At 27.9% G+C, this 21,513-nt stretch overlaps 1 protein-coding gene across 1 annotated transcript in view; it reads left to right on the top strand.

Annotated features, from left to right (window-relative positions):
* The window catches only part of LOC124491756 (uncharacterized), a 70,058-nt gene that overhangs the window by 36,618 nt on the left and 11,927 nt on the right, over positions 1-21,513 (top strand). The window contains exon 3 of the mRNA XM_075735164.1: positions 14,361-15,311. Coding sequence (XP_075591279.1) covers positions 14,361-15,311 — 951 coding nt within the window. The remainder of the gene's footprint in view (positions 1-14,360; positions 15,312-21,513) is intronic.

Raw genomic sequence — 21,513 nt, 5'->3', positions numbered from 1 at the left:
ACAATTGTTGTTGTTGTTTTGCGTTCCAGAAACATAATTATTTGACAACTAAATCCAACAATCTCATTTTTTTTTGCTGTCTCTTTCTCTACGAACAAGTCATTCATTGTATGATTGTGTTCATTGTTAAAATTATTTATGTATCGTTAATGGCAAAAAATGGTTGCCTTTATATTTGCTATATATTTATTTATTTTTTCTTCTGATTTCATTGTTCTTGTTTTATTTTTTTTCATACACATGAATTGTTATTATTAATAGTTAGTTTCCGTATAGAATCAGAAAATGTCAATGAAAAGTCCAGTATAGAAATGAAATGAATGTGATCATCATCATCATCATTGATGTTTCGATCATTCGGCCATGTATGTGGTACCAAGTACAGTTAGTTTAACTTTCAGGAAACATTATTTTTTTTCTTGCTTGTTGACTAAAGTTTTAGCTTTGAATTCTTTACTCTATTCTTATATTTATAAATTCATTTAGCATAGCTTAGAAAACAATTTATTCCGGCTTGATGAATTATATGGCTCGTGTCATCATCGTCATCATCGTCGTCGTCATTGTCGTCGCATGTCATCAATGTTTGGACCAGTTTTTTTCCTCTAAGCTGTTCGTAATATGTCTCAAATGACAAACATTTTTTTCTCTTAACCCAGAAACCGATTATGATGATGATGATGATGATGATGGTAAACAATTATTATTATGATGACTGTCCATAATGGATAATTATCATCATTGTAAGAATCAGAAAAAGAAAAAAGAAAATTCAAGTAGCCGTTTTGGAAATTCTTTCATATCAAAGTGTATTGTTTATTGTATCTGTACTTTGTAAATCTATAATTAGTGTACACATTCTACACATACACATTGAATAACATTGATGACATGATGGCATTATGAAAAAAAAACTTTCATTGTCATAATCATTGTGATAGATGAACATTTAACATTATGGAACAACAATAATTTGGCTGGAAAAAAATGAACATTTGAAACAAAACAAAACAAAAGAGAAAAAAACGAAGGAACTTTCACCCAAAAAAAAGTTCAGCTTCAATATTTTCATCATCGTTCACATTGTTCAATCATGCATTTTTCACTTTTTTTTGCTTCTCTTGAGATCTCTGGAGACAGATTTATTCTGCTCATCTCATATATCTTGTATAACATACATATTCATATATCAGATTCATTACTATATTCAGATTATTAAATCCATTTAATGTATTTTATTTCCTATGCAATATACATGCGTAATGATGATATTATTATTATAAAAAACGACATCATCAACACTGAAAAAAAAACTTTCAAATGTGCCTTTTTTTATTTTTGTTTTTATTCGATATTTTAATAACTACAATCTGATTAAACGATTCTTTGGTTCACTTGATACTAACACGGTACACATACACAAAACACATTTGTGGACCCAAAGTATTCCTATTCATATATAAATATAAAAAAAAACGTAACACGAATCATTTGCATCATCTTCTTGATCAATTGACAAACGGGTCATAAATTTGCTTTATGATGCAATAAATTGATGATATATCTTATGCCTGGATTTTTTTTTCACTCTTTTCTGTTAGATTCTGATTTTACCATCATACATTTCTTTGATATGAAATGGTTGACTGGTCGGTTTGAATATCCCATCATCATCATCATCGATGGTCGATATGTCGTCGTCTTCATTTAGATTGCATTATTTTTTTTCTGTTGAATTTTAAAATTGAATAAAAATAAAAAGGTTAAAATGTGCCACCAAGTCATTCGTTGTGTTTTTTTTGGGGGGGGAGATCATTTGAAATAAAGAATGAAAATCATCATATACACAAGTGAATGGCATTTAACTCATTGGCTACCACCATAGGAAAAAAAAGACCATAGACAAGTGGCACAAAAAATCTTGGTAGTCAATACGTTAAGTGACAGTTTTTATTGTCGACTCTTTTATTCTCACTCTCTTTTTGGTCATTTCTATTTGATGATCCAGAACAACAACAACAACAACAAAAATTCCTTCACACACACACATACACAATTGACTACTTTTTTTTATTTTTTCATCATTTCATCCATGATTTTAAATTGAATTTATTTGAGATAAAATATTTTTTTTTTTGCTTTTTAAAAAAGAAGAGAATTTGAAATGAACATATGATACATACACACATACACTTTATTACAAGAGTTTGTGATTGGTGGCGACCTGATGACGCCTAAAATAATAATGATAATATAATAATTAGTCTGAAATTAACTTTGATCATCATCGTCATCATGAATATTTTTCTCTTTCTAGTGAAACAAACAAACAAACAAAAATCGTTATTTAGCTAATTTTGTCATCATCATCATCATCATCATCCACCATTAGTAGTAAATGAATTTATTCAATATATATATATAGTTTATTATTTGAAATGAATCAAGCAACGAGCAAATGAAAAAAAAATAACTAAATAAATAAAAAAAAGCAGAATAAACAAACAAACAAACAAAAACGAGAAAAAAACACATACAATGAAATAAAACATTTTTTTTTCTTCATTTGAAATATACGATCAATTTGATTTTGATGACATATGATCTCTCTGTTCATCATCATCATCATCATCATGGTTTCGTTTTTCTCATTATAAATTTCCGAAAATGATGATTGTATGCACACGCTGTATTGAACGATGAAATAATTTAATAATTTTACATTTATTTGCTTTTTTCCCTTTCTCATTCTCTTTCCTTTTTTTCCACCTTAAAATGATGCTGAGGTTTGTATTTGAGGTCGACAATTTTCCCCTTTTTTTCCAAAGTTTATTTTGAAAAAATTTAATTTACAAAAAGCACGATTTTAATCGTTTAAAGATTTTTTTTTACAATAAGCTACGTTTATCATTATTAATATATTGAATATATATATATCACATCATAATAATTGCACCTCAAATTATACTTGTATTTAAATTTCCATTCAATAAAGTTTGTCTATTATGTGTTTGCCTTCTATTTGGTTCAATTCATTTTCGCTCATTTAAATACAAATTTGGTATTACTATTACTATTTGATTTATATGCGTACAAACACACACACACACACACACACACACACACACACACACACACACACAGTCATACATACAGTAAACCCTGAACATAATTCATTCAGTCATTCTTCTATCGATTCTGGAATAGAATAGAATTTTTTTTTCACAATTTAAACTTCTTCCATTGATGACGATGATGATGGTGATAATAATAATGAAACTAAATGCATACGAATGTTTTTTTCCCCATCGGGTCTTTGAAAGTTTGGTCACACACACACACACAAAAACATTGTAGTGTATTCAAATTTAATAATAAGCTTATAATAAAAAATAATAATAATATGCATACCATCCACATTTTTTCTATCCAATATTCTAAAAAAAAAATTTATTTCTCGCTACTGTCTGTTAGTCTGTATGTTGTTCACTATTTATATATATGGAACATACATTTAAGAAATGAGTCAACAACAACAACAAGCATATTTACAAAAAATAGAAAAAAAATGAACGTAAATGTAAATTATAAATGTAAATAGAAAATAGAAAAATTAGTTAATATAAGTATTTTTTATTATGGTAAAATAAAAAAAATTCTCTCCAATTTGGATGTGTGTTTGTGTGATTTGCGGTCCAATCGAATTGGTTTTTACATTCACAAAAAAAAGAAAAGAAAAGCCAAGCCAAAAGCAATCAGTTTCATAGTCATCATCAATTGTATAAATATTCGAGAAAAAAAAATAATTGCTCCCAAATCATCATCTTGTGTTTTTTTTTGCTATTTCATTCATTCATTCGTTTTGCATCATTCAATTCGATTAAATTCGATTAGATTCATCGTTTTCATCATCGAAATCATCATCATCATAATTTTGGCATGAAAATAAAAATGATGATAATGTTTGTTTCATCATGTATGTCTACTTTCTTTCCATTCAATTCAAAGTGAACTTATTTTTTTCGTACGAATGAGAATATTTGCTCTATTTGCATACTCAATATGGATACAGGCACATTAATATGTAGTTCATCATCATTTAGACTTGTTATTAGATTCCTACATGTAGCATCTTTCCTATTTTATTTTCTTTTTTGGGGAATGGGGGGTGGTTTTCCACTGTTTTTTTTTTGTTGACTCATTTTTTCCTGCATGGAACAGTTTTTTTTCCATTTCTGTCACTAATCAATAAAACAACAAATTATCTTTTTTCGATTACGTTTAATATAATACAAGCTAATAGGGAAAGAAAGAATGAGGGATGAAAATTCATCATATTGAAGTATAGTAAAAGATGGAATAATAAGATAGATAGATTGATAAAGACAGTTTGGCTGAATAAATGAATGAATGAATGAATTGTGTATGTATGAGCGAGTTGTAGAATATTACATACAAGCAAAATGCATTTGCACATCCTGTGTGTAAGTGTGTGTGTGTATATATTAATTTGTATCAAAGAAAAAACTAAGATATTCTCTATCAGATGGAGAAGGAAACTACTATTCATGAAAATTATTCATCATTCATGAACGAACGTCATGATCGTTGTTCACATGTTATATTTTGTTGAGTTTCAATTAGAATGTGATTCATAATAATAATAATAATATGAATGCAATACAAGGACATGGATATTTTGGAAAATGGATTCTGTCAATAGAACCGTACTATTATATGAACAATGGTCAGTTATTATTATTATCATCATTTTATCGAAATATAATAAGTATGTATATGGACTCAAATGATCATCATCTATCATCCTATGCATATACACTCATACCCCGCTTAACGCTGCCCCGTTTAGCGCTGATTCGATATAACGCTGTATAATTACCCTACATTGCATTACATTGTTACATTGTATATGAAGGGTAAAAATGCATTATGTAAAGATAGCCCCGCTTAGCGCTGTTTCGCTTAACGCTCAGAATTTTTGGAACGTAACCCCCGCGTTAAGCGGGGTATTACTGTATAATCATTATTGAATGGACCATCAATGCCATCTATGAATGACCATGTCCATTTCATTGGTAGATATTAGCCCAGTGTAAAGTGATATTAACCATTGAATATTCTTCATTTGATTGAGTTGTCAATTGTCAATGTTATAATATTTTTTTTTGTACAACTTTTTTTTCAATCCTCAAAAACAGTTGTTAGAAAGCGATAGAATCGATGATGATGAATCTTATTGTTCTTTATGCTTTATCAATTCTATGGATAATAATAATAATAATAAAATGATTCAATTGTCAAAACGTGTCACATACGACGCGTGTGTCCACTTCACCCTGTTTTTTTTCTTTTATTTCGTTGTCAATGTTTCAAACTCGTTCCAGATTATTTTTGTTTCTCCCTCTCTATGATGAGCATAAAATCCATTCATATACATATGAAGACCATTATTGTTATTCACACACTATGTATGTTTGTGCACACATATATAACATTTATGAAGATTTATATTCACCAGATTCATATATATATGTTTATGGATGAATAAATGGAAAATACTCTTTTTCGTGTATGTGTGTGTGATACATCCAAATTATGGCAATGAAATCATCATCATACACGTATAAGTGTGTAGAGGGGAAGAAAACAAGAACTTTTTTTTTGTTATAACAAATTTTTCCTGATTCATATACCATCATCATAGCAACAACTTTGACATTGGTAAGCGCTTTGAAATATATATATTTTGGATTCAGTGGATTCATCACAATCGAAAGAATTCATGTTTATGTAGAGATGAATATTATATAATAATAATAATCTATAATAATACCAAAAGAAAAAAAAAGAATTGAGGCGCTAGAATTGTCGTCATAAAAATTTTGTCTGTAATTTTTTTTTCTCCATCTATTCGTCTATATAAACTATAGACGAACTATAGGATTAACTTTTTGTATGATAGTGGAAAAAGGGCTTTTTTCTGATATTTTTTTTGTGAGGGGGGACGGTATGTTTGTGAGAACAACTAAACTATGAAAATGATTCTATTTTTCAAAATGAAATGGAATGAAAATAGACTCGAGAGAATATTCACAACAATAATAAAAATAATGATAATAATAATTCCTTTCCGTATCTCTTATTTTCTTCATTTTTTTCATTATCATTTCTTCATTGTTCATAGATCTTATGCTCGACATGAACAAAAATGAAATGAATGAATGAATTTTACAAAAAAAACAAGGGAATGAAACTGAAAAAAGTTCACAACAACCAGATGAAAAACAAAACAAAAAAAAAATTTAACCCGTTTATTCATGCATTCTATTTGATCATAAAAAAAACGAAAAAAAATTTTCAAATGCATATGATGAAGATGATGATAATTATTTATTATAATAAAAAAAAAGAATTTTCTCAAATATGTGAAATGATTTATTCAATGACAAGTACCGAGTGTGTGTGTATGTGACAAAGTTGACCTTTTTTTCAAAATTGAGTCCAAGTTATGGTGATGGGCTTCTAGGTTTTTCTTTATGTTGATTGTATTTTAATTACTCAACTACACACACACACACACAGATTGAAAATCTTTGAAAAATAAAAAAGGGTTAATTGTTCACTTGTTTTATCATCATGTTTACTTATCATTGTTGTTGAATTCAATGATTCTAGAAACAAACAAACACAAAAAAAAATTGATGGCAATTTTTTTTTCGTCTCCCTCCCCCCCAAAAAAATGGAAAAAAAATAAAGTTGAAGAACTTAAAGATGGTCATAAAATTTCATGAAGATCATGATCTGAACTCTTCAACAAGAAAAAATTTCTCTTTGCTTCAGATTAATTGTTTGGTTGGTTGTAGCGGAATGTAATGACGATGATGAAAATAATTTTAGTGAACCAGATAGAAACAATAAGCAACAGAAAAAAATAAACTTTTCAAGATCTGGTTCTGTTTGATGATTTTTGAAAAAAATTGAAGATGATCATTTTTTTTCATTGTCATTGCCATTATGACTACCACACACTTAAATTTCAAGTATCAATTGATGCCTTAATACATTTTATATTAATAGATGATAATGATAATAATAATAATATAGAATCTAACATCTAGAAAAACACATTTTTCTCGTATGCCATCATCATCATCATGGTAAAATGGTTGTCACCAATGACAACGGCTATAGCCATAATATAGCCTTTTTCATTTAGTAGATCATAAATAATAATTATGATGATGATCACCTCCTCCCCTTATGAAAAAAAAACCTTTGGATTTTTTCTCTTCCATTCTTTCTTTCATTTTTTTTTCATTTCTATTTTTTTCATACTTATACGATGTGACAACTTATCGTTGTGTTATAGTCGTTGCCAGTCAACCCAGGCGACCCAGGCAAACACATCATCATCAGTTAATAGCTTTCCATTTTCGGGTTGCCTTAAACGCAAAAAAAAGAAAAAACCATTGCCACCAATCTAGCCAAAACAAAAAATAAGAGAAAAATGAGAGGCTAAATGTGTATATTAAAGAGAGAGAGAGAGAGAGAGAGAGAGAGAGAGAGAAGAAAGCTTTAGCAATAATCGCTACCGTTAAACATTGTTCGATTCCGGTGGCTACTCGAATGAACGAAAAAAATACATACATTGAGAATCCATAACACTTCTTGTGTGTGTATATGTCGTCGTCGTTAATAAATTGGTCGGTCGATATATATGGTTGTTGTCATCATTTTTTTTAGTGATCCAGAAATAAAAGCAGAATATAATACACACACACACACAAATACAGACAAGAAGCATGCCAAGATATAGACACACACACACACACCACATATGACCGAGATAACGACATGATACGATATACTCTGGATCTTTTTAACACGAGACATTTTGATAATTTATTGCTCATTTCTGAGGGTTAAATGCTGCTGTCGATGATCATGATGATGGTGATGATGATGATGTGAATGAGTATCTTTTTTTTGTTGTTGCTTGGACACACTTTTATTTATACATATTATATATTGTTACATCGCTCTTTTGTGTTTATGTGGATAAATAAATGTATATTTCGACACTCAATTGACGGTGCCAATTTATGGTGGTCATTCGATACATATATTTGTATTGTCTATGTCCATTGTCTGTCCAAGCATTCTAATATTATATACACATTCATTGGTTTTTTTTCATTTTTTTTTTACTAGACTAATGTTCATTTAACCATCTTTTTTTTTGTTGAAATCTAGATCTGTGATAATGATGATGATGATTATAATGAAAAAAGAAAAGCTTCACATCATCATAACAGCCATAGGACTCTAAAATTATGTGTCGCTTTTTTTGTTTGTTTGTTTGTTTGTATTCGTGTATGTGTGTATTATTAATATTGATATAAATTACATTTTTATTTAAAGATGACTTATACGGCTGAATAAAAAAAAGTGTCGTATATATATATACAATTTTGCTGAACAATGGTAAATGCATATGTTTGATGTATTGTGGATGTATATATGAAAGAAGAAAAAAAAATCATTTGGGACATAGATCCCTTGCCGGTTCATTCGTAATGATTAATGACCATCCATTATGAACCTTTAGATTGTCTCCAATACTATGACAATGAATTGTGATGCTTTATGTTAGTTTCTATACTTTGTTGTGTTGTTATATGCTCACCATTGTTTGATGTATTTATAAAGGTCGGGAACATAATTAATATTGATATATATCCGGGCTTGTGAAATTTTTTTTTCTTCTTCTCGTTATCGATTTTGATTCAATATCGGTATCAGCATCATAAATGACCATTTAAATTGTATATATGTAGACACACAGATGGGGAAATAAATAAATAAAAAAATCATTGAAAAAGAATCAATTTTTTTTCTTTTGATTTCATTTTCAACTTAATATAATTTTTTTTTGATGAGATTTTGTAACTGTAACATACGGTTTCGGTTGTCATTGAAACAATCACATCATCATCAACGTTTTTATTTGATTATTATTATCGTTCCTCCTTCTCCTTGATCTCCGCCTTTATGATTTCAAAATTCTTTCTATTTTTTTTAATATATATTTGAAATGACAAATTAAATCGTCATTTTTTTTCATGAAACATTTGAATTGGATGATTAAGTTGTTTATGTTGTTGTTTTTTTTCTTCTTCACAAACGAATGAAAAAAAATCGACATAAAACATTATTCTAGATATAGAATGATATGTATTTTATTATTATTATTATTATTATGGAAAATGTTTGCAATTGCATATTTCTTTTAGTTTTTTTTTCTCTGAAAAAAATTGGCAATATACAATTCTCATGAATGTTTGTTTGTGTTTTGTTTATAAGGAAAAAAAATTTTTCTCCAAAATGAAGATATTGATATTGTTATTATATATTTTTTTTTTTGAATTTCAATGTTTTTTTTCGACATGTAAAAAAATTTGTTTTTTCTTTTCCTTTCGTTTGCTGAAACATTTGTGTCTATGTTTATGTTATAAAATTCAAGTTTTTTTTTTGTGTGTGTGTTTCGTCGTCGTCGTTGTTGATAATAATGATGATGATGATGATCGTTATTATTTGGGCTAAGAATAAATGAATAAATGTTTCTATATGATAAGCCGACATTGCTATAGTTATGTTTCATCATCATCATCATTTTTTTGGGGATGTGAAGAGAAAAATAAAATACAACAATTTCAATCATTGAAATCATCTGTTCAATTGATATATGAAAATCAAAAAAAAAAAATTTCAAATTGCCCAAAATTTTTTTTATAATAGCCAAAAATAGCGAATGAAAGAAAAAAAAATGATCAAATGATTTTTGTTTTTTATTGCTGTAATAATGAATTTTTTTTTACTTCATCATCATAGTTTGGCTGTCGATTTGTTGTTGTTTTTTTTCTGAATTATTACATTTGGATCTTATTCAAAAAAAACGATGATTTCTGTATGGACAAAAATTTTTTTCATCTAATTACTACTCTATGTGTGTGTGTGTGTGTATTTTGATTACTTTTTGATTGCCAATATTTTTGATCGACAATTTTTTTTCTTGGTCAGAATAACAGTATAGAAAAAGAAATTCCACATTTATATTGGTAGTAAATGAATTCCTCATTCTGAAATAGACATGAAGAACTCATGATGATGAAAATTTATTTTCTTTAGATCAGATCAGATTCTTTTCGACACATCTTTTCTTTTCATAAGTACTATGTATGAATGTGCTGAATATGACGGTAAAGATTTGAAATTCTTTACAAATATAATGATTGTTTTACGCATTAATTGCAACTGTGAACATGATGATAATAATAATAATAATTTTATTTGTCAAAATTTTTTTTGTGCTTTTCATTCTGCTGTTTATTTATTATTGTTGTGATAAGCACACCAACACACACACACACACATACGAATATTTGAAGTTGAACAATTATTATACAATAGCAGTTTATACACTATTAAATGATGCGAATAAACATGATGATAAGTGACATGTTCACACACACACACACACACAAAGAAATATTCATGCATGTGACATATCTTTATTGTCATGCTCATCATCATCATCATCATGATTATTGTCGTTGTTGTATTCAGATTTCTCAAAGCCACACACGCACAGTATTGAAATGTTCTGATTTTTTTTTTAGTTGTCATTCTTTATACTTTCGAGGTTCATATCACATCATCACCATCATTGAAAATTTGCCAGCCACATTATTACACGCAAATTACATTGGTCAAATGAAATTGAGAATTTAAAAATTTTATGCAAACCATCACCACCAAATTGGCGCCATTTTAATTGGTGCATCAATTTTATCGTTTTTTTTCTCTGTCTTTTTCTCTTTTTTTGCTTTCGCTATTATTTGGTTGTTTTTTTTCTCATCAAAACCAATTACCCTAAAATCGCGACTATAAGACGCAATTGTCTTATTTTTATTTCTAATTGAATTTTCTTACTATGATTTTTTTTTTTGGATAGATTTCTTTACTAGAGTCATTTTCTTCAATGGTCAATTCGTAATGTTTACAATGTATGAAAACATTTTCAAATTGGATCTCGTTCAATGTCCGATGTTATTTTTTCTGTAGTTGAATAAAGATTATCATACAATTTTTTACACTCTGATTCATTGCGTTATTTACAGTATGATATACCGATATCTCAATGAATTGTGTATCATTGTTGTTGTTGTTGTTGTTGCTATTTATTCAACCACCAGTGAATGTAAAATGTGATCATTCATTTCTGCTTTTTATATTTCTACCGTCATCCACCCCCGATATCAGAAAAAGAGAGAGAGAAAAAAAAAGAAAAAAATATTCAGCCACACATGTATACTGTTAAATTCTGTTTTCCAACAACCCGAAACAACAACAGAGCAGAGAGATGTAATATTCGAAAACCAGTGAGCATACACATACAGGATATATTGTTGTATCAAATGAAAAATACAAGTAAAGTTAGAAAGCAAAAGACAAGGGAAAAAAGATGGCAAATTAAAATTTACGCACGAATAATCCACAGTCTTCATTCAAATTCTACATTGTCTATTCTTCAATTCATTTTCCTCTGCTGCCTTTCTGGTTAATATTTATATATATATTCTCTCCACTTTTTTTTCTGGGTTTCGATTTGATTCATTTCTTGAAAATTGTTCCGGACTATGGTTGTTTCCTATTTGTGTATGTATGTATGAATTATATGACACAGACATAAATCCATTGTCTCATTCATTCATTTATTCTCATTTTTTGGCTGGTATTATTATTATTATTTTGATGGCCTGGCACCATTTCGTTTTTTTTTCATTTTGGTTGGATCACTTATTTGATAGTATATACTCTCGAATAATAACAATAGAATATTATTATATACCAGAAAATTAGAATCCGTTTTATTTCGATATGTTTGTGTGTTTTTGTGTGTGTGTGTTTATGGTATACGTTATGAACGATGAGATTGAATCGAATCGAATCGAGTACATTCATATGTTAATATACCATATTGAAATCCTAGTCAGAAAAAAACACCAGTTCCTTCAATATAGATTTTGAGTCATTTTTGGATTGATTGAAATGTGACAAATATAATGTATATAAAAATCATAAAACGACCAATATCAACCAACAACTATTTATGAGATGAGCAAAAAAAAAATGAAATTAATTTTCAATATTACTTGAATTATAACTAATCATTTTGGTTGTAGTAAAGAAGAAATCTGATTGAATTCTCATTGTATATCCATATTTGTTCAAGGATTATTTTTCATCATTCGTGGTCGATGTGTGTGTGTGTGTGTGTTTGTGTGTCTGTGCAAATATATTCAACAACAAAAAATCGTTTAGTTTTTATTGAGATTGACACATTCACAACATTCACATTGGCTTGAGGAAACATAGATATATATCTATTTGCATCCGAATAGATTTAGTTCAATTGACTGCTGCTATATGATACACACACACACACGAGCTACACGTGGCACACACGAATACGATTCTTATATTATATATATACCCTCATCGTTTAAATTGTCTGAAATTTTTGTTTGCTTTTAAAATCTTTTTTTTTTAATATTATATACGTCTGTATGCGTGTGTGTGGTATTAATATTATTGATATTGATTCATCAAAATAGAAAAGTTTGTTGAGCTGGCAGGCATTTATCGCAATAATGCAATAGAAAATATGTCCCGATTTTATCTCTACCCTCTATCATTGTTTACAACCAATTGACATCTTATTTTACTCTATTTGATTGGTGACTTAATAATAATCGTCATTATTATTCACATAGAATTTATGAATTTTTTTTTCATATATTGAATGTGTCAAATATATGATGATGACGATCATTTTGTAGCGGAAAAAAATGCCGGAAATTGTCCGTTTCTATGGCTATTATTTCTCTCTTTTTTTTTGCTTGAACACTAAGCAGAAAAAAATGCCTTGATATTCTATGTTGATTCTTTTCAAAAAAAATCAATATGCGTTGAATTGATTGGATCTGCCATTATTCTCATCATCATTTTTTTTTGCTTGGCTTCATGGACATTATGATGACTTTCAATTTTAATGATGATCATAAATATATACACATTACCGGATTGAAAATTAAGATTGATATTTGTTTTCGATTTTTTTTTCTTTGTTATTTTGATACACTACGTTATTCTTTTTTTTTGTTCTTTATTTCTTGATCATTCATGGTGAAGATGACTTTTGGTGCCCATAATGATGATGATGATGATGATGATGATAGTGATCGGTAGCCCATATTAATACAATGTCTATGGTGTGTGTGTGTGTGTTTTTATTCTCATCATCATCATGATCAAATATAATATTACTTTTTTCTGCAACACACACACACACACACACAGAAACGAAAGTAAAAAAAAATAGACAGCAAACGCATTAAATATTTGCTCATCATCATCATCATCATGAAATTGAATGAATGAACCAATAGATATATGGAATACGAATCAAATATATCCAAAAAACGAATTGTTGCTGCGGCTATTATAATGCTAATAACAATTATATGTAATACGAAATGTTTATTAGGTTTTCTTTTTTTTCTTTCACAATTTTATTCCACAATGATGATGATGATGTCCATATAGATATATTTGGATCCCTTGGCAATATGTACACACACACACACACATACACAAATGTAATGTACCATATACACATTTGGACAAAATTCAGGTTCATAAAATTGACAATTATCTTCATCATTATTTGATAATATATAAATATAGAGAAAGAGATGGATTCTATAATAATATTCCCATATATGAATGACTCTGTATACAACTAGCCACCATAGGCTTCCCATTTTCCCAGCCACCACCACCACCACCACATCAATAATGGCGTCAACAATAATTGCCAACAAACAAATACATGAAGCCGTCAATATATTGATATTAAATTGATCTCCGTTATATTATAATAGTATTATATCCGAACACCGTTGAAAGTTTTTATTGATCTACAAAATTTTTTTGTTTCTTTTGGTTTACGTTCATTTTTTCGATTGTTTTAATCATTATTATTAGTATTTTTGTTATTGTTAGCAATCATCATCATAAATTGGTTGTTTCAAATACATTTTGAAATTATCTTCCTTCTTCTTCCTCTCTTCCCCCCCTGAAAAAAATCGTAATGATCTAATTATTGGTAGCCATTGTTTGATCATACGAATTTTTTTTGGATAACCATTATACCATTTGTTTGTTTCAAATGTTTTTATTATTGTTTTTTTTTCATTTTGTCTCTTTATATATAGATATAATCGGTCATTCAAAAACGAGCAATGATAATAATAATACCGTAGCCATCAAAGATCAGCAAAGTCAAAATTCGGAAATTGATCATCATCTACAGCAACAACAACAACAACAACAACAATTGCTTTCGACCGATACATTGCTCGAAGGCAATCATCGTTTCAACAAACATAATAATAATAATAACAATCATCAAAATCGTAAACATAATCAAGACAAAGGTCATTATCATCATCATAATAATATCGACAAAAATATTGATGATTTCATTGATGAAACGACTAATAATGAAAATTTTGATAGTGTTAATTTGAAACGATTTAAAAAAGAAAAACAGTCTAATATTCAACCATTGGTTGCATTAGATGCTCATGTTACAGAAAATGATAATCATGACAAAGGCAATAATGACAATAACAATTTAATTAATGATTCAAAGATAACAACAAACAATTGTCAATTATTGAATATTCATTTAGCTAAACAACAACAAAATAATGGCGATGATGTTGAAAGAAAATTAATATCATCTGATTATTCTCATCATCATAAACGATCATCGATTGATATTATAACACGAGAAACGATTGCCGCTTTCGAACAAAATGTTCAACAAGAATCGATCGACAATGGCCACGATGGTAATAGTTGTAGGCGAAAAAATTCAATAGAAACAAACGGCCATCATCATCAAACGGATCAAACGCAAGCAAAAACATTTACAAATCAATCGACTATCAATCACTATTCACCGGCATCAATGTTTGATGTCAAATTTAAATCCTATCATAATAGCAACAACAACAACAACAATCAAGACAATCTTTTCGTATCGACATCAACCAATAATAATATTGGAAAAAATAATTTTAGTCACTTCATTAATTGTTCACCAAATAATAATAGTTTCAATAGTCCAACGACCACATCAACGTCTACAATATTGAACGGTAGGTTAATTCTTGTTATTTTCAGTTACATTCAATGTGTGTGTGTGTGTGTGTGTTGTTTGTCTTCTCATATGAAACATAAATTTTATTCTGGATCGGCTACAAAAATAATTGTTACAAACAAAATACTCAATGAATAAAGAAGACTTTATGTGAATGACTTGTATATGTAAAAATTAATCCTAGGCTATAATTTATCCAAAATTTTTTTTTCCATTTGATCAAAATTATTATGTTATGATCATCATTTTGAAAACAATTTCGACATAGCTAAGAATTTCTAAATTGTATGATTTTTTTTCTAAACAACTTTCCACATGGCATATATTTGTTTTTCAATAAATAAGCCAAATTTTTTTTGTCTGCTTGACCATTAGGATGATTGAATGAAATTGTTGCCAAAATGAAAAAACCCATTGTTCTTAAAAACCAATATCAAATTGTTTTTATTTATTTATTTTTATTTATGTTATTGCACCATGACAATATTTGACTCTAGATAAATAAGAAAGAAAATTTCGAGGTTATTATTTCCTATTATAATCATCACACACACACTTATACTGTTTGTTATACAGATTAGAACGGATTTATTTCAAATTGATGTACATTTATAATTTATGTATCCATCTTTTATATGAAGCATTGAATTTTTGTATCTTATTTATCGGTTCAGTAGTCTTTCGATTGTTGTTGTATTATTTTCATATGTCATTCTTTTTTTTTTGCCCCCACACGAAAAAAAGGATAATAATCGTGATGATGGAGAATGTTCAAATAATAATAATGGAATTAATAACAGTATATATCCAAGGATGATATGATCATCATCATATAGAATCAAGAATTTTCAGCAATAGTGAAAAAAATAGTAATAATAATTGTAAATTACAATTATATACAATTGGCCGCATACGAATTATGGATCATCATGGCTTATAAAAAAAAAATAGAAAATTGACTTGTATATTATGATTACAAATGGCCATCATTGTATTATTATTCCATTTCCATCAACAGAATGTTTGTGTGTGTGTGTGTGAGTGTGTGTGAAACGACAAACAAAAAAAAACTATTTTGCGACAACATTAATATAAAGAAAAAGATTAAAAAGAGATTAGTTTTTATATGAATGAGATATGCACAATGTTTTATATATATGCTTGTAGACATAATAATATCAATGCCATAAAATTATTGATGCATTATAATTATGATTTGATGATGGGTCATCTGAATCCTTATTTATTTATACTTTGATTGTTGTTGTTGTTGTCAGATTTTCCATTCAATGAAAAAAACAATTTCAATCATTCAAATATATCTTTATGTTATAATAATAATCTATCTCAATTCTAATCATCATCATCATCTCGTTGGTAAAATATTTTTTTTCCAGTTTGGTTTGTTTGTTCGCGATGTAGTTGTTTTTATTCATTTTTTTCCAATCGAATTGTGATGATGTGAAACATTCGTATTTAGCTTATTTCACGATATCATCATCATCATCATTATCGTTATATTTACTTTGATTTATCCAAATCGGGATGATCCATTCATTGATGGTTTTTTTTAAGATAACAAAAAAAAACAACAACAACAGCAACAACAACCAAGCTTATTACAATGCATCAGGTAAAATCATCATCATTGATATGGCCATAATGGTAATTATGTATGATGATGATGATAATAATGATGATGATATTAGCTAATAGCCACTAGTAGTATAAACTTGCATCTACCGTATTTGGCATGTACCTATGTATTTATATTGCCATTTCCACAGAAAAATAATAAGTAGCTATAATAATAATAATAATAATTTCAATGAAAAATGACCATCACCATGGTTTGTATATACACAAGTGGCTTGAGCTACCTGTATTGTATTGTTTCGATTCTATTTCATTATGATATTATTATTAGTGCAAAAAAAACTCAAGACAAAAAACAATCAAACATATGTATTGAATGAATTGAGAATGTCTGTTTGTTTTTCAGCTGATGAGGATGTTTGTTTATTTTTCATTTATTTTACGTTGATTCGATTGTTCTTATTTATCTTGTATTTCTCTCTTAGTTGATCATCATCATTATAAATCGAAACCAAAATGATCATTTCCATTATCAATTAATTACTATTGTAGAATGGCGAATAGTTTATTTCTTGATCCTTAATAACTTTTTCTCGTTTTGTTTTTGGCGATTATAATGAAGTTACCATTGAGATGTAATGTGTGTTTGACATCCTTATGTATAATGATGATCGGTTTGGAAATTAAATTTTTCAATTAGAAATCAAACAAAACAAACAAATAAGACAATGAAAAATTTTCAATTTGCATACATTCGTGATCTATTCATTAGTTTGTACTTATATGTCTTATAATTTGTCTATTCGTTGTCAATGATTATTAGAAATGAGAAAAAAATTAATACATTTGTCCAGAAAATATTGGAGAAAAGAATTTTCAATTAATCATTAGTGTTCTACCTTTGTTTCCATGTATTCTTAAAATTGAATTTTTTTTTCTTTTTCACTTTTTCAGTTGATGATATTACTTGGTACAATATTTATCGATTAAAGTTCAAATCAATCATAATATATTATTGTAATTGAGGGAAAAAAATGAACAACAATAACCAAAATGAGCATTATATTTCCATTTGAAAAAAATTAATTGACATCTGGGACAACCAATAATTCGGCTTCAGTTTTTTTTGTACAATCTTGTTTGACATTTATGCCCCTTTTTCATTTCTTTTCGTTTGTTTATGTCAGTTTGTAATCTTACATCATCATTTAATCTAAACTAACAGTGGGCTCAATGTTTCTATGGGCTCTACACACATCCATTCAGTTCGAGAGACTCTTTTGTTCCATAAAACTTTTCTTTTCAAAATAAATTCAAAACCGGAACAGTCAAACAAACGTTTGAATGGATGACAAACCGTAACAAAAAAAAACACCAATATATGAATAGATAAATAGATTGATTTAAAAATCATAACATCAAATTGTCCAACATATATGACATCATCATATGCTTTATACAGAAAGTAATACAGTTCAGGGTTCGACATGTATATGTTGAAGTCTTTGGTCTCTCTTTTTTTTCGTTTCTATTTCTTCACAATATTTATAAATAGTTCATTGGATAAATGAATCTCCCGGTACATATATTTAAATGCAAATGAATTTCATTCCGTTCGTTTCATATATACCAACGAATAAACAAACAAAAAAAAAAAAAAAGAAAAGAAAACGGGTAGGGTCGTCATGTCAATCGTATTCGTATTCGTTTTTTTCTCTTTTTTTTGCATTCATAAAAAATGATTCTGTCGACTATATAAATGTTATTATTTTATATGAATTTTTTTTTCTCTCATTGCATCATTTTCTCGTTTGTTGTTATTGATAGTGTTTTCCATAATGGTAATATTGATTCGATTGAATGTTTTCAACATAAATATTGATTGAAAAAATAAATATCAATTGAATTTTTATGACTCAGACGAGAACAAGTAAAAAAAAACTTTAAACAGACCGTTATGAAACACACACACACACACAGATTGTGAATGTGATCGTTTCACATCATCAATTCATAATTTTTTTTTTCATTTATTCATTTATTTTCTAAAAGTTTTTTTTTTGATTCAATTTTTTCCGAGTTAGTTAGTCCCGTAGTTGAACTACGAATAACGAACAAGGAATAACATTATTTTTTTTTCGTATAGTTCCAGATGAATGTTTATTCCAGTGGTTGAAAACATTTTGTTTGTGTTGTTGTTATTATTATTGATGCTTAGATTGAAAGACGGATATTTTTTTCTCTCAGTAAATAACTATAGACATTCATTTTTGTCTCATAAGATTATCGACCATCATTATGATCATTTACATTTTCATATATCAGAATCAGTTAGTTTGTTTTCATTATATCACTGACCGAAAGTTATAGAATTTTTTGTTTTTGGTTGGAAAAAAAAATTAAAGAAACATTTATTTATTTTTAGAAAATAATTTTTATCAACAACAAGAACAAGATTTTTCCCTTTTGCGTTTGGCATACCGACGTTTGTCATATTTATTCATCCAGTTATTCTAAGCAGCAACGAAAATGAAGAAAAAAAATTGAACGGTTTACGGCTTAAATTATAATTAGAAATTAAATGAGTCGAATCGACAGAATGTGCTTGTGTGTGTGTGTGTGTGTGTGTATGCAAATGAACATTAAATCCGAAATAATTTGTATCAAGATAAAAGATGGATTGATGAATAAATGAATGAATGGATAATTCTTCATAATTTTTTCATTCATTTCACCCCTATAGGGAAATTCTATATTTACTCTATGATCCACATATAAACTAATGGTCATATGTGGTTTCAAATTGATAAACAAAAATAATTTCATTGTAATTTTTTTTCTGTTTATCAATTATTCAACTTTTTTTCGAAAAAAAAACAAAAATACAAATGTTCAATGTATATAGAATTGAAACACAAGAAGTTTGTTTGAGTGTGAACAAATCGGCAATCTTTCATCCTTCAGAATTTGATACAATTTTAACATTTATACTTTATAAACATATGTATGTATACAACATTTAACTATTATAAATGAAAAGAGTTTAGTTGTTACTTTCATCATTTTGTCATTATTTGGAAAAATAATCTAACATTTCAATGTTGCATTTAAAGTCATTTGTAAATTATTCGTAATAAAAATAAGTCATTATTATATGAGCTGACAATTCTGGCAGATAAATGAATAAAGAAGTGTGATATTGAACATGAATAAACACACAGAATTTGGTAGTATATGAATATACTCATTTTGGTGCAAACTTGTCTAACTAAATGGTATCAACATTTATGGCTTGAACATTATGATCATCATCATTTACAATGTTCAATGTTTGTCGTCGTAATTTTGTCGTTTTGTCATAAAATTGACATTATTCCATACTAAAAACTGATTATTATTCTCCATTTACTGAATTCTGTTTGTTTTAATCATTCACACACACACACACATTGAATTCATGCATACATATAGCTAGAAAGAATTTCAAGTTTTGAATGATGAGCTTATTAGATGAGAACAGTGCGAATTTCAAATCATTTTTCCCTTAATATTTTATTCAAATATAATATACCAAAAATAACAATAAAACTAATATAATAATAATCATAATATAATAATGAACAAATGAATGAATAAGATATCTTAGTGGAACAAAAATTATACAGAAAAAAAATACAAGAAACAAAAATTTGAGAAGACAAATTAAACTCTGTCATGTGGAAGCAATGTATATATTAGATAGATAGAGCGAATGACTGCCACCCATGAATGGAACCCAAGGATAAAAAGTGTAAAGAAGAAGAAAAAAACTTTATTCAACATGGCATTAATAACATGACATGAATATGGCGACTTGATCCATCCATTTACATTTGTGTATACACTATTTTGTTTTATATGATGATGCCAATTTTTCATTTGTTTGTCATTTATTTTACTTTTTCGTCATTTCTCTGCCTTTATCATTATTTTCCATACACACATCCATCATTTTGGGGTTTTGTTTCAATCACAATGTTCATCTTTCTTTCATATCAAATGAACATTTATTATTATTGTTTCCGTTTTGATGCAATGAAATTTTTTTTTATTAATATCAAATATTTTTAATCTTTTGAAAAATTATCATTTTTTGTTGTTGTTGTTGTAGTTTTCTATAAATAAAATACTATACAATGACAACAGGCTTTTGATGATTTCTTCATGGCCATTATGATAATAGTTTCTTTACGAGCCTAAACAATACAAAGATTACTCGCTGAATCTATAATAATTATTATTCATTATCATTGGTGAATGGATAATAAGATTTTTCATTGTATTCAAGGTTTTATCCATGTCTTCATCCTGTTTTTATTTTTTTCTCTTACAAGACATTTGACCCGTGTGTTTGTTTATTTATGTATATTTTTTTATAATGATTTCAACCATGAATAAAAACCCTATTATACACACGCACAATCATAAATGTCATTCAACGATAATTTTTTTTTAATTCTCTCTTTCTCTATTTCTGCAATTTTAAATTATTTGAGCTTGTTTTTTAATGGCGCCCATTTTTTCATCGCTTCTCTTCTTTCTTTCTTTCTTTATGGTATTAGTTT

The sequence above is a fragment of the Dermatophagoides farinae genome, chromosome 1 (genome assembly GCF_024713945.1).
Source record: "Dermatophagoides farinae isolate YC_2012a chromosome 1, ASM2471394v1, whole genome shotgun sequence".
Lineage (NCBI taxonomy): Eukaryota > Metazoa > Arthropoda > Arachnida > Sarcoptiformes > Pyroglyphidae > Dermatophagoides > Dermatophagoides farinae.
This window is presented reverse-complemented; position numbering and strand designations above follow the sequence as displayed.